This window comes from Amphiura filiformis, chromosome 13 (genome assembly GCF_039555335.1).
Source record: "Amphiura filiformis chromosome 13, Afil_fr2py, whole genome shotgun sequence".
In the NCBI taxonomy this organism is placed as follows: Eukaryota; Metazoa; Echinodermata; class Ophiuroidea; order Amphilepidida; family Amphiuridae; genus Amphiura; species Amphiura filiformis.
The window spans coordinates 19,330,706-19,343,158 of record NC_092640.1 but is presented as its reverse complement, the minus strand read 5'-3'; the positions used below and the strand labels follow the sequence as shown (position 1 = coordinate 19,343,158).

The window sequence follows — 12,453 nt, the reverse complement described above, 5'->3', positions numbered from 1 at the left end:
TTTGCTCACAAATGTAAAGTCATCTTTCACTTTATAAAACATGCATCAAAAAGGTTTTCCATTGTCTCACTATTCATGCGTTCAATTTGTCACCATCATCAGTTCACGATGATGCCTGATGAAAGCAAAAGCCAAGTTTAACCTTGATCATATGCTTTTAATAGTTCAAGCTGCTCCTAGTAGCTCATTTGACAAATCAAACTTAATCATTGTAAAGCAGTATCCAAGAAGAAGAAGAAGAAAGTGGTGAAGCTTGGTGTGGCTTGAGGAAAGTAGTTCAAAGTTTTGTAGGATAGCAACCCCTGTAAATTTATTCCTTATTTTTAAGATGCCGGCTTTTGTAACAGTATCCACATCCAGTTGTGAAGCAAGTGTGAAGTGTGTGTGCTGTGGACAGAACAAAAATACAATTATTATTGACATATACATATACCTGTGTGGAATTCCTAAAACACTATTTCCAAATCAATGTGTTATCTTTAAATTGTCAACAAGAAATCAAGGGCTCAGCAACACAACATCTTAACTCAAAATACTAGTTTGAGTGTACTGTGTAAATACAAACCATGATGTAGATATGATTTTGTGTCCATTAAAAGTAGGCACTGACAGCTTAATTTTCATATCAAAATCTCATTTTACTGTGGCGCTTTAATTGGGGGGGGTGCCACCACAGCCCCACCTTTCCCTGGTTCCGGAGCAACTGATTTTGCTTCTAGTTATTTGTATTAACTGCAATCCACAAAATTACCAAGTGTTAATTATGGTATTTACCTATATAATTCCATGTTTTACCCCTGTCCGTATGTACACCATGCTTGCACTCATCGTGAACTTGGGATGTAATATTTTGCACACAAGAGAAAAAAGCCATATCCCAGTAAGGGCCAAAATTTATCTCAGTTTTGATAAGCAACCATGGCAATCAGAGACATGCACAGTGGCGTAGCTAGGGGGCAGGGGTGACACATGCCCTGGGCGCCAGGTTTTGAAATGATGATAGATTAAAAAGATGTGGATGAAAATATAACTCAACATAAACCAAATAAAATACCGGTACCTGTTATTATGTTTGTTTTTGTAGTGTATCTATTGAGGTACAAGCTGTGAAAAGTTTGTATCCTTGCCCTGGGCACCACAACCCCATAGCTACGCCACTGGACATGCAACATAAAAAGAAATATATACTGGAATAACTGTTCTTACCTACAATGGCTTTCTGGTGTGTGCCATTCATGGTCTTGTTTGATCACATCTAAATTCTAAACCTGTTCTGCACCACTGTAAAAATCATCCATTCTACATAGTTCTGCAAACTATTTATGTCTTCTCCATATCCAGTATACTCGGAAACACATTGAACACTGCCATGCCTGGAGTAAACTCTGCCATCTGGAAGTAGTAAAACAGTAAAACAATTTGGTATAATTATAACACTTACTGGCAAAGTTCAGTGGGCTATCATTTTCTTCGGAAGGGGGGGACTCAAATATACGGGGGTCAAAATTTTAGCCTTTTTAGGGGGTAAGGTGTATTGGTAGTGGGGGTCATAAAATTTTGTTGCCGAGATAGAGGGGTCGCAATTGTATTGATGCCGACTTTTTGTAAATGTGGGGCCCCCCTTTCCGAAGAAAATGACAGGCCCTAAAAGATTGAATGGAAGTTTAAAATGTTCCTCAAATTTATTTCGCTGCCAAGGTCACACAAGTAGCCCACTGTATTCACCATAATTAGTTCCCCTCCCCTAATAACCACACCTAAATAAACTTTTGAATGACAACTGTACAACTAAATCAATCAAATGTCTGAATAAAATCACCTTCTAAACAGTGGTGGCACTAGGGGGGACATGTGGCACTTTCCCCCAAAATATTTTTTCCCTCCACTTTTAACTCCAATATTACAAACATTACCACTTTTTGTGGTAATTTTGTGCAAACTTTGTTGATTTTGATTTAATAGTGATTTGATTTGGATGAATTGTATATTTTAGAGCAAATTGCCTAGTTTGAATATTCTAATAGTTGAAGTGCAATTTTAACAACATTTTTTATGCGATCGCCCGTCGTGATCGGTTGTGTTTACTTCTGAACGTCCATTGCTTTACACTGTGTCATGCTTCATCAATTACTAATTAGTAGATTTTGATTGCCTTGAGTAACTTGCAATGGATCACTATTAAGCGGGCTTCAGACTCCGAGTATTGTACGTACAATATTGTATGTACAATATGTACGTTATTTAATCTATTGCCATTCTATTTCCAGTAATGTTTAAGTTCTAACGAATGTTTGATGACGAAAAATCGATAATATGTTACATACAATATCTAGCAGAAATATATTATCGATTTTGCGTCATCAAACATTCGTTAGAACTTAAACATTACTGGAAATAGAATGGCAATAGATTAAATAACGTACATATTGTACATACAATATTGTACGTACAATAAAAAGTCTGTATACTGCTTTATCACAATGGTAATTTTTTCCCAGGATTTCATTTGGCTGTTCCATCCCCAAGGTTCTAATTCTCTAAAGGTTCATCCCTCAGAATCTTGAATTTTTTTAAAGAGGGATCCTCCTTTTCTCAAGCACTGTTGGAAAAGACCGAAAACTACTAACAATTTTATATTTCCCCCCCCATCAGTTCATGAAAATGTTATTCTCTCAGTCGATGTTGTTCCATCCAGTGCTCTACCCCCATTTCTCAGTCTGTCAAATGGGACACCTTGTGAAATCCCTGTTAGTTTGTACAGGGCCTTTCAGTTCAAGTCAATTTTCTCCATGGAAAAAGCTCCAATTTGCTTAATTCCTTTTGTAAATATTAGGAATTTATTCCCCTGATATTAGAAATCAAACTGTTTGAATTGTTTTACCAAGAGGTACTAGTTATTTTGTGACATGTTTTGTGACTCCCCATTTGAGTACAACATAGTTATCCATGTCCAACTTAGTTTTGTCAGCACAGACTGTTATCATACTGACATTTTTTTATAGAATACTTAGTCTTCACTAAATCACTAGTTGGACTATAAGCAGTCATGAAACACGTAGCGGAAGAGCATTGGGGAAATTGCTGTACGGTAATTATTAATAATTAATTTATATTATTGTAATAATGTTATCATTATAAATAGGGGTAGGTTAAACAGCCTTTTAAAAGGGTGATGTTTCATATTTCTTAGGAACAGGCTTATTTGATGCAGTATGATCTCTTGAACATTTTGACACCATTTTCATCCAAATCGGCCAAAAAATGAGTTGGTGCCGGCCAAAACAAGTATTTGGACAGGGGGGTCTGTGGGGGTCTGAAAATCAATATTTTCAACAATAATCATTATTATATGCCTAATTCTGTTAAATTTGGTGCTGATTTGTATGTATTTTGCTTTCTAATCAATAGGGGAAATCACAAAACATGCCATAATTTATTAAATAAATACGGTACCTCTTGATCAAACAATTAACGTTTGATTTCTTGTAGGGGGGATTTCTTATCAGAGAAAGCAAATTGGTATTTTCTGTGCTGAGAAAATTGACTTGAACTCGCGGGCAAATTTTTTATGACCCCCCTAAAATGTTTTCAAAACGTTATTGAAAATATTTTGGGCAAACATTTTTTGCAAAATATTTTATCAACCCCAAAATAACATTCTGTTTAGAATGTTTTGTATCAAGTTTTCAAGAATGTTTTTGGAATGTTATTAAAACGTTTTTATACCCTTTATATAACCCGACATTTAAACGTTTTCTGTAAAACATTTTTGTTTGCTGAGCAGTAGATTATCAAAAAATGTTATGAAAACGTTTTATACTCTTAATATACCCTTTATATAACCCGACATTTAAACGTTTTCTGACAACCTTTTATAACCTTTTGCGAATGATATCGAAAACGTTTTGTGTTTGCTGGGTATGGGGATGATGACGCTGTGTATCGTATTTCAGAAAATATTAAAATTTTGAAATTATAATATATAAAATCATTAAAAGAAGATCTACTTTGACCGATGTTTGAACTACTTTTTTTTTACAAACGTAATGGGACTTTTTTGACCCCCTCCCTTCCGAACGAAAGGACTTTTGTTTATAGGACTTCGTTGAACTTTTGGGTTATTCCCTTGTGAACCTATTTCATATTCGACATAGCGAACCTTCTGGTACCATTTCGAAATAGCGAAAATTCGACATAGCGGGCGGACACCTTTGAATACGCACACGTTGTCAGATTGAGGCTAGCAGTGGAAATTTGGCATAGATAATAGGAGATCAAAGGTCAGATATTTAGATAAACAAGTGTTATAGTGCCCGAGTTAAACTTGATCACAAATTGAACAAAATATTATAAGAGCTGGCACAACGTGTCTATAGTCATCCAGATATTATATATAATTTGCCATAATTTGAACAACTATGGCTGGCCATATAGTTCGCTACATCAATGACATAGCTGTGTTGGTGCTCAACGATGGCGAGAACAGGTTTAATTTGACCAGTATCAATGCAATGACGGATGCGGTAAACAGTATTGAGAGGTACGAATTAGTGTATGTTTTCAGCCCTTTAAAATGTGGCGAGTTTATGAACTTTCCTATTTAACAGGTAGGAAAGCGAGGAATGTCAAAAGTCAGGTACCATTTATGTTATTCTTACGGGGAAAAGGTGGGCGATTTAATTTTTTTAAATGCCAAATCGCAGACACTATGTTACCAAACACTGATATTTGACTTTATGTAGACAAGGTACTGTTGGTCGAAGCAGCCAAAAAATATCGATTTTCATTATGTAAATTAATATATTATTGAAAAATAACACTTTGATGTTTTGCAAAAATTAATTCTACAAACCATATACTTTAAAACCTTGCTTGATTTATCGTTGTTAATGAGTTATGTACGTTTATGTAAGTGTTTCAGGTGTTTCAGCCCTCCTACAACATAACTCGAGAACCACAGGATCTACAAAAGTATATGTGACGCGATCAAGCAAAATCAGTCGGAACTCGGAAATATTAAATTTTCAGTTTATTATAGGAGAATAAATAGCATTTACAAAGCTGGATTTTGCAGAAAACCCCAATGAAATTGAGCAACCAGTTCCAAAGATATAAGCAATTAAAGAGTTTCCAAAACATAAGGAAACAAAAGAAAATATTTCCTTTGTTTGACTATATCTCAAAATCAATATTTCCTAATTCCGACTGATTTTGCTAGATCGCATCACATATCTGTGATATTTGAATTCTTCTACACATTCGCTATGAAATGAGCAATGCGATTTTGCCAATGCTGACTACCATTCGCAAGATGCTGTGAATTACCAAATCGCAACACTTTAAAATAGTGTCAAACATTAAAATGTGACAATTGATTGTTTCAGACACAGTTTACTCAATATTCTGTACAAGTTAAGTTTGTGCAACATCATGTCTGTAACAATCTAGATCAAGGCCGTTGTTTGTAGACTGCTGCCCTCATTCGTCAACCTTCTGGATTGACGACTTTGAAAACTACGTGGAAAAAAAGTGGCGGACTTTTGCAACCAGATTCTGGTTGCACATGAATATTAAGTAGGTTGGAAAGTTTCACGGAGACTGCGCAGTTGTGTCCAAGACCGAGTTTGTTGTTTTTATAACTTCAGAGCGTGATCTTATCACAGCGGCGCAGTACATACGGCGCGGTACACGGGCGCCGCTAGTCAGTCGCGCTATGGCGCATTGACCAAAGGCGCAAGCATGGGTCCGCCACAATTTGAACTGTAAGATAATCAGTCGTCACTACGAAGCATAACACCGTACATGCGCAGTGTAGACGGCTGGTGGAATAAGTTTACGTTGTTTGTCTGGTCAATCGGTGACTGGTTGAATTTCTACAGTCTCTAGCATACATATTCTGTATCACATGTCGTCGAATATCAGTATCAAATTGCTTGCGCGGAAGAAAAATAACAGCCAAAAACATTTCACTATAAAGCTTTTTCTAAGTGCTCGCTTAAAAAATATATGTCTGCAAATTCCTATAATCGGGAATAGTTCTTTAAAGGAAGTCTTGTTAAACATTTAAGAGGTGAAGTTTAAAATTAATAAGATTAAAACTGCTTTACACGAACATGACGAACAGTCCGGCGATCAAAGCATTATGCCTTACTAGAAAAACAATGATACACAAATCACGTGGTTTTTTCTGGGACACCAAAGTTGCCTGCGGCAATGACGTTCCACTAACACAATGAAGGCTAACGGCAATAAATTGAGCACAAATAACGATGACGTCATTGCCACAGGCAATTTCGGCGCGGGGATTTTGAATATCGCGTGTTGAGAGCCGGCTGGTTTTATTAGTTTTATGGTCAATATGAGTTTGTAAATGTTGTGATTGCCGGAGTGTTCCTTTAAGTCACTATTATTTTGTCTCAAAGAAATGTAAATGCCAAGGCATTGGTTATCACGGGCACGGGGAAATTCTTCAGCAATGGAATAGATCTTGTGTGGTTGGCTAAACAAGATGAAGATACAACCAGAGAATTCTTTCAAGCATGGAAACGATTAGACGATAAGTTGGTGACATTTTCACTACCAACAATTGCTGCAATTAATGGCAAGTACCAAGCAAACACAAAACGTTTTACCTCAATTATATTTGTTGCATTCAAGATAAACAACATTAATACACCTGACGGACTCGGATAGCGACGTTTTCACGTATTTTTGTTGGAATTGAGAGCACATCAGACATATTCAATAGCATTTTGAATACGTCCATTTGGTATCAAGTAATTCTGATTTTTGAAATTGCGATATAAAACATATTTGATGGCAAATAATTAAAAAATAAATAAAATATGTAAAACTACTGGACTAATGAAATTGTTTAATCATTATGCAATTCCCCTAGTTGTCTTGTTAGACCTAATGGTTATAGACCAATTGTGTGTTAGAACAAAGATTATTGGACTAAATGGTTTTGGTCGAAATGGTTATCGATCAAAAAACGTTGACAACGTAAATAAGCAGCAAATTTTAAAAACCTTCACCTCGGCTCACCTTTTGAAACTTGGTCCCGATTAAAATTTGTCATATTATCAACTTAAAACATTCCAGAAGTGTTATGCATCTTTAATGTGACGAATTTATTTGTTTGTGGTTCTTTGTAGCGCTGCGGACAATCTAGTCGGATATCCCTATTGTTGTCGCCGGTCTGTCATACTGCAGTTACTGTCCGTTTTCCTATACACAATACACAGTGCTCTCACCATTGACGCGTAACCGCTACAAATAGTGTATGTTAGAAGTATAGGCAATTGCCTAGTTAACGTCACTGTGTGAAAAATAACCTGCCAATATTTAAAGTATCCTTCTGAAATTCTAGATTCTACAATTCTATGTTTTGTAACATATCCTAGATTTTTAGTCGTACGTACCTTACTGAATTGTACTTCTTTTCTTTCTTGAACACTTATGTGATAGGTCATGCCTTCGGTGGCGGGGCATTTTTAGCTCTGTTGTGCGATAAACGTATCATGCGGACACAGAAAGGCTGGATCTGCGTTCCTGCGATTCATTTAAACATGGAACTACCTCCACATTTGTTGGAAATAGCTAGGTAATGCAACAAGAAACTATATGTAATTATTGTTATTGTGTTTATTATAAACACATCCCAAAAAGAAAGTGTCCAGTTTGATGTGGGTCCATAAGTCAAAGATCAACAGTTTGATACCTCATTTGTCCAAATCGATGCAGAATTGATGACACAATGACCTTTTGAATGCATCATTTTAAAGTTTGCAGTAATTCCTATTGATGTGTTTTCCTGCTTCTCAAGATGTTTCATTAACGGCGTGCCGTTATTATCTGGTAGCACGATGTAGGGTTACATAAAGGGTATATAATAACGCGTCAATATTTTCTTAAAACATTTTCCAAAACATCTAAAATATTTTACGATAAAATTTTAGGATTTTTTTAATTAAAAAGATGGCATAATTATATATTTTTAAAGCAATTTTCAGTTAAGTTGTCAATTTTCCTACTTACAGAATTAAAGTGCAATCCCCAAAAGTTCTACGAGACTTGGTTTTATTTGGGAACAGATTCAACGCAGTCGACGCATTAAACGCCGGTCTAGTCGATGTAATTGTAGATGAAAGTTTGTTATTGAAGAAAGCAAGACAAATGGCCACGGACACTCTTGGTAAGTGGAAGTGTGTGCCCTTCAAGATATGCATGTTAGGGACGCACCATTAGATTCTCAGGGGGGAGGCATGGGAGTTTGGGTCAGGCAAATTTTTTTTAGCCGCCAAAGGCGGCAGAATTTTCTTTTTTTCGCCTCCGAAGGCAACAAAGTTGTGTGGGGGATTTTTTTTTTTACTCATCAGTGAGGCAATTTTTTTTCGTCTCACTAGTGGACGAAGTGAACTCCCATGCCCCCTGGAAATCTAATGATGCGCCCCTTATGGCGCTATCACCGCACTAAAATGATTCATATGATCATTTTAAGAAAAAATTGTAGAATGATTAATATTATTAGGAAACTGGTTGCAGGATTACAGGTGTTTCTGAAAGATTGGTACCGGAGATAGTTTGGGTTCCTTTGCTAATATCCAAATTAAATCACAGAAACATCAAGTATGGGGGATCTCCTCAGTCATCTGATTTACTTATGTGGTTTAGGTGATGATTAACTGTTCCCCTCCCCCACACATATACTCACCCCACGACGTTTGATATTTGTCCTTATGTACCAAAACTAGTTCCGGTAGAGAAAAACAACAACAACAACAACAACAACAACAACAACAAAATACATAAGAAAGACATTTTAAAATACGTGCATCAACAGTTATCACCTCTGGTAATGGTTTTGTTAGCAAATATAACCTTGGTTCTTTATGTAATATGTAGAATGAATGAATGAATGAATGAATGAATGAATGAATGAATGAATGAATGAATGAATTTGATAATTTTTATTTATTTATTCACATATTTATATATTTATTATTTATTTATTTATGTATTAATCAATTAATTAATTAATTAATTAATTAATTAATTTATTTATTTATTTATTTATTTATTTATTTATTTATTTATTTATTTATTTATTTATTTATTTATTTATTTATTTATTTATTTTTCAGGGAAACAGGGGATCGATCGCAATATGTTAAGGATAATGAAGCATGACCTATACAAACCCATTGTGGAATCAGATGCTTTAAGTCATGACATATTATTTTCACAGAGGAACAACGCTTTGCTCAATTCTAAATTGTAGTCATGTGCATTAGACTTAGACGATAATATATGAATATTCGCCGTAAAAGTGATGATGTAACAGGATTATCTACTACAGCAATAGGTTAGGTCACGAATGAGTCAAGATCGACTTTTGACTATGCCGAGCTTTGTGTTTAGTATACAGGCTGTATCAAAATGTTTGGTACCCATCGTGTTTGGCGTTACATCCCCTTGAAATGACCTTTCATAACATTTATCTAAAGGTAGTTCCTATGTTACGTTTTGTTGTGGTAGTCTTGTCCTTAATAACTGTAAACTGATGAGTACCAACCAGTTTGACACACCCTGTATAGCAAAAACAACTAAACCAATACGGTTCCTCAAATGGAGTCTATACGTCCAATAGTTCTAAGGTCCGCTTGTATCCGAACCCTAAACATGATAATCCTAGCTGTAAGCCTAAACCTAACTTTCCGACTAGCGAATTTTTCGGATTACCGAACCTTTTTCGACAGACTTGTAGTATTGGGACCCGTAATGAGTACGGGTACGGGTACGGGTCCCAAGGCATGAGTACGGGTACGGGTACGGGTCCGAACCCAAAATAGGGTGCGAGTGCGGGTACGGGTCCAGAGCCATGAGTACGGCACCTTTGTTTACAATGGACATTTTATTGTGAAATGTCACTGTACAAGGAATACATAAAAAAAAATTCCACATAGCCCCCGAATGAAAAGTATTTAATTATCTTTGTAATCACTCAAAAAGCATTTTGTGTGAATTTTAAATCCGAACTAGAGGCTATTAAATTTTTACGTGCCTTTTTATTTTACATGTAAAGCCTATGGGGGTGACGATTAGAAATGGACGGCAATATTGAAAAACCCTCATTTGGGGCCATTTTAGACACTAAAATGCCCATAAAAAAAGAATAGCCTCTAGTTCGGATGTGAAATTCACACACAATGCTACCTGAGTGAGTACAAACATAATTAAATACATTTCATTCGGGGGCTATAGCAAAAACAAAAAATGTCCTATACCTTAATGGTTATGGAACAAAGGTGTGTACGGGTACGTGTACGGGTACGGAAATTGGGACTCGAGTACGGGTACGGGTCCCAGTATGGGTACGGGTACGGGCCGTGGGTACGGGTACTTGTATGGGTCCTATTATGGGTATGGTTATAAACAAAGCTATTGTTATTGGTGTAAACATTAATTTATTAGCAATACCTTGCTGTAAATACACTCTTTGATGTCATTTATGCCACAACAAATGAATAAAACTACATTCCGCACCAAAAAAATTAGAGAAATTTATTACGCCATAATCATACAACATACATTTTAAGTTGCTATGTGTGCCTTGAGCTGCTGAGACATTTTTATTTGCTAAGAAGTACTCTCAACTGTTTTTAGGAATTAATCAAGTACAAAAAGAGACGTAATATTGAAGGTTTTAGTTAATGTAGCTTAAAGGTGGCATATTTTGGGATGCAAAATTCATGCAAATGTCTTTGTATGGACACACATACTGCACAATACTAATTTCAACATACATTTAGCAGGGCAGTGATATAGCATTCAAGTTATTATTTATCTCGAAACATCTATTGGATCTCAAAGTGCACATCCACACATCCCTGGCACACACCAGATTATCCAATTAGCTTAATATAATTATTATCATTAATTATGTACATCATCAGGATAATTATAACCAAGATTTAATAATACTTTGCCTATAAGCTCCTATAAATCATAAATTTCTCAGTGTTTACAGGTAAAGGGACTCTCCGATTAATGTGACTCAGATGCACTATTCCAACACAGAATCTGTGATCCCAAGTACCATACTGCAGTTACTGTCCGTTTTCCTATACACAATACACAGTGCTCTCACCATTGACGCGTGACCTCTACAAATGATGTATGTTGGAAGAATGGACACTTGCCTAGTTAACATCACTGTGTGAAAAATAACCAGCCAATATTTTATTTATTCTCCAAAACTTCTAGCAAATATATTTCTCTAACATGACCTAAAATTACAGCTAGGTTAGATGTTCAGAAATGGTCGCACTTTTTTGTAAAATATGAGTGAGGGCAAGGCATAGCTAGCCAACTCCCCGTGTTAATTGAATGGAGATTTGACCGAAAATATTGGTATCGGACCGCTCACTTCTGAAGGATGCAACAAAAAACCGGTAAAAGCTACATTTAAATTATTCTAAATAGGTTCTAGAAAATATAGTTTTGTAACATGTCCTAAATTTTTAGCTAATTTAGATGTTTGGAGAGGGTCGCACTTTTGTGTTTTAGGAAGGATATGTAAACGACAGATAACACCAAAAATATGAAGAAATTATTTCCAAACCGTGTTAAGTCAACAATCATTATGTTGCTCATTTTGAAGAATGCTGGTTAACAAAAAGCAGGTCTTTGTCTCATTTCGTGAACAAAGGTACACATACCATTGTTTCCTTTCGTTTCCTTTATAATCGGTTACCCAACTGAAGCTATAATACCAGCTTTATTGCGATGTCGCACAGTGAAAACAAACATTTGTGCACAACCAGAGAAGATCTGATTTAATCAGTTGAGCTGCTTCAATGAGTGTTATCTTGGTTTAATAGCTTTTAATGGGGTTTAAGTCCTGCAAAGGTCGAGATGAATTCTACTGTAGACATGACTGCATCATGCATGGCGGAAAGTGTTCACTGCTCACACCAGTCATATTATCATGTAGTTCTTCACGTGTGCACTTGTGCATATAGGGGAGTGTATTCGGATGGGGAATATTAAAATGATGAATAAAAGCTATGAACGCGATAACTTGAAATTCACCACAAAAAAGCAATTTCTTGAAATGTTTTTTCCAGTTTGCTGCTTTTTGCTGTATCAGTCAGAGTGTGAATGCGACATGTAATTTATGTATGGGTGGCATAAAGTATGCACATCAGGCTGGGGGCTGTCACAATGTAGGTATCAACACTGTATGTAGCCACAGATATTGATGTAGACATTTTGTGTAGCCAGGGCCATATTTACCTTTTTCATGGCCCTGGGCCAGGCTAAAATTTAGGGCACTGGCTATCTGGCTTAATGTGTTACTCCCCACCCAACCCCATCCCATGTATATAGCCTAGATTTGTTTTGATTATGATCATACATGTAGGACTCACAATGCAGATGCGTGGGAAG

General features: G+C 36.1%; 1 protein-coding gene across 1 annotated transcript; it reads left to right on the top strand.

The window, feature by feature from the left end:
- The first annotated feature begins 4,418 nt into the window (after nt 1–4,418).
- On the top strand, nt 4,419–9,283 carry LOC140167467 (uncharacterized). Its single transcript, XM_072190773.1, has 5 exons — nt 4,419–4,540; nt 6,423–6,601; nt 7,471–7,606; nt 8,043–8,197; nt 9,147–9,283. Exons 1-5 carry the CDS (start codon nt 4,419–4,421, stop codon nt 9,281–9,283), a joined length of 729 nt encoding a protein of 242 aa, XP_072046874.1.
- Nucleotides 9,284–12,453: the final 3,170 nt, after the last annotated feature.

Coding starts and splice junctions, on each gene's coding strand:
- LOC140167467 (XM_072190773.1), top strand. CDS start 4,419: ATGGCTGGCCATATAGTTCGCTACATCAATGACATAGCTGTGTTGGTG. Junction 4,541..6,422: donor GCGGTAAACAGTATTGAGAG/GTACGAATTAGT, acceptor TTTGTCTCAAAG/AAATGTAAATGCCAAGGCAT. Junction 8,198..9,146: donor AATGGCCACGGACACTCTTG/GTAAGTGGAAGT, acceptor TTTATTTTTCAG/GGAAACAGGGGATCGATCGC.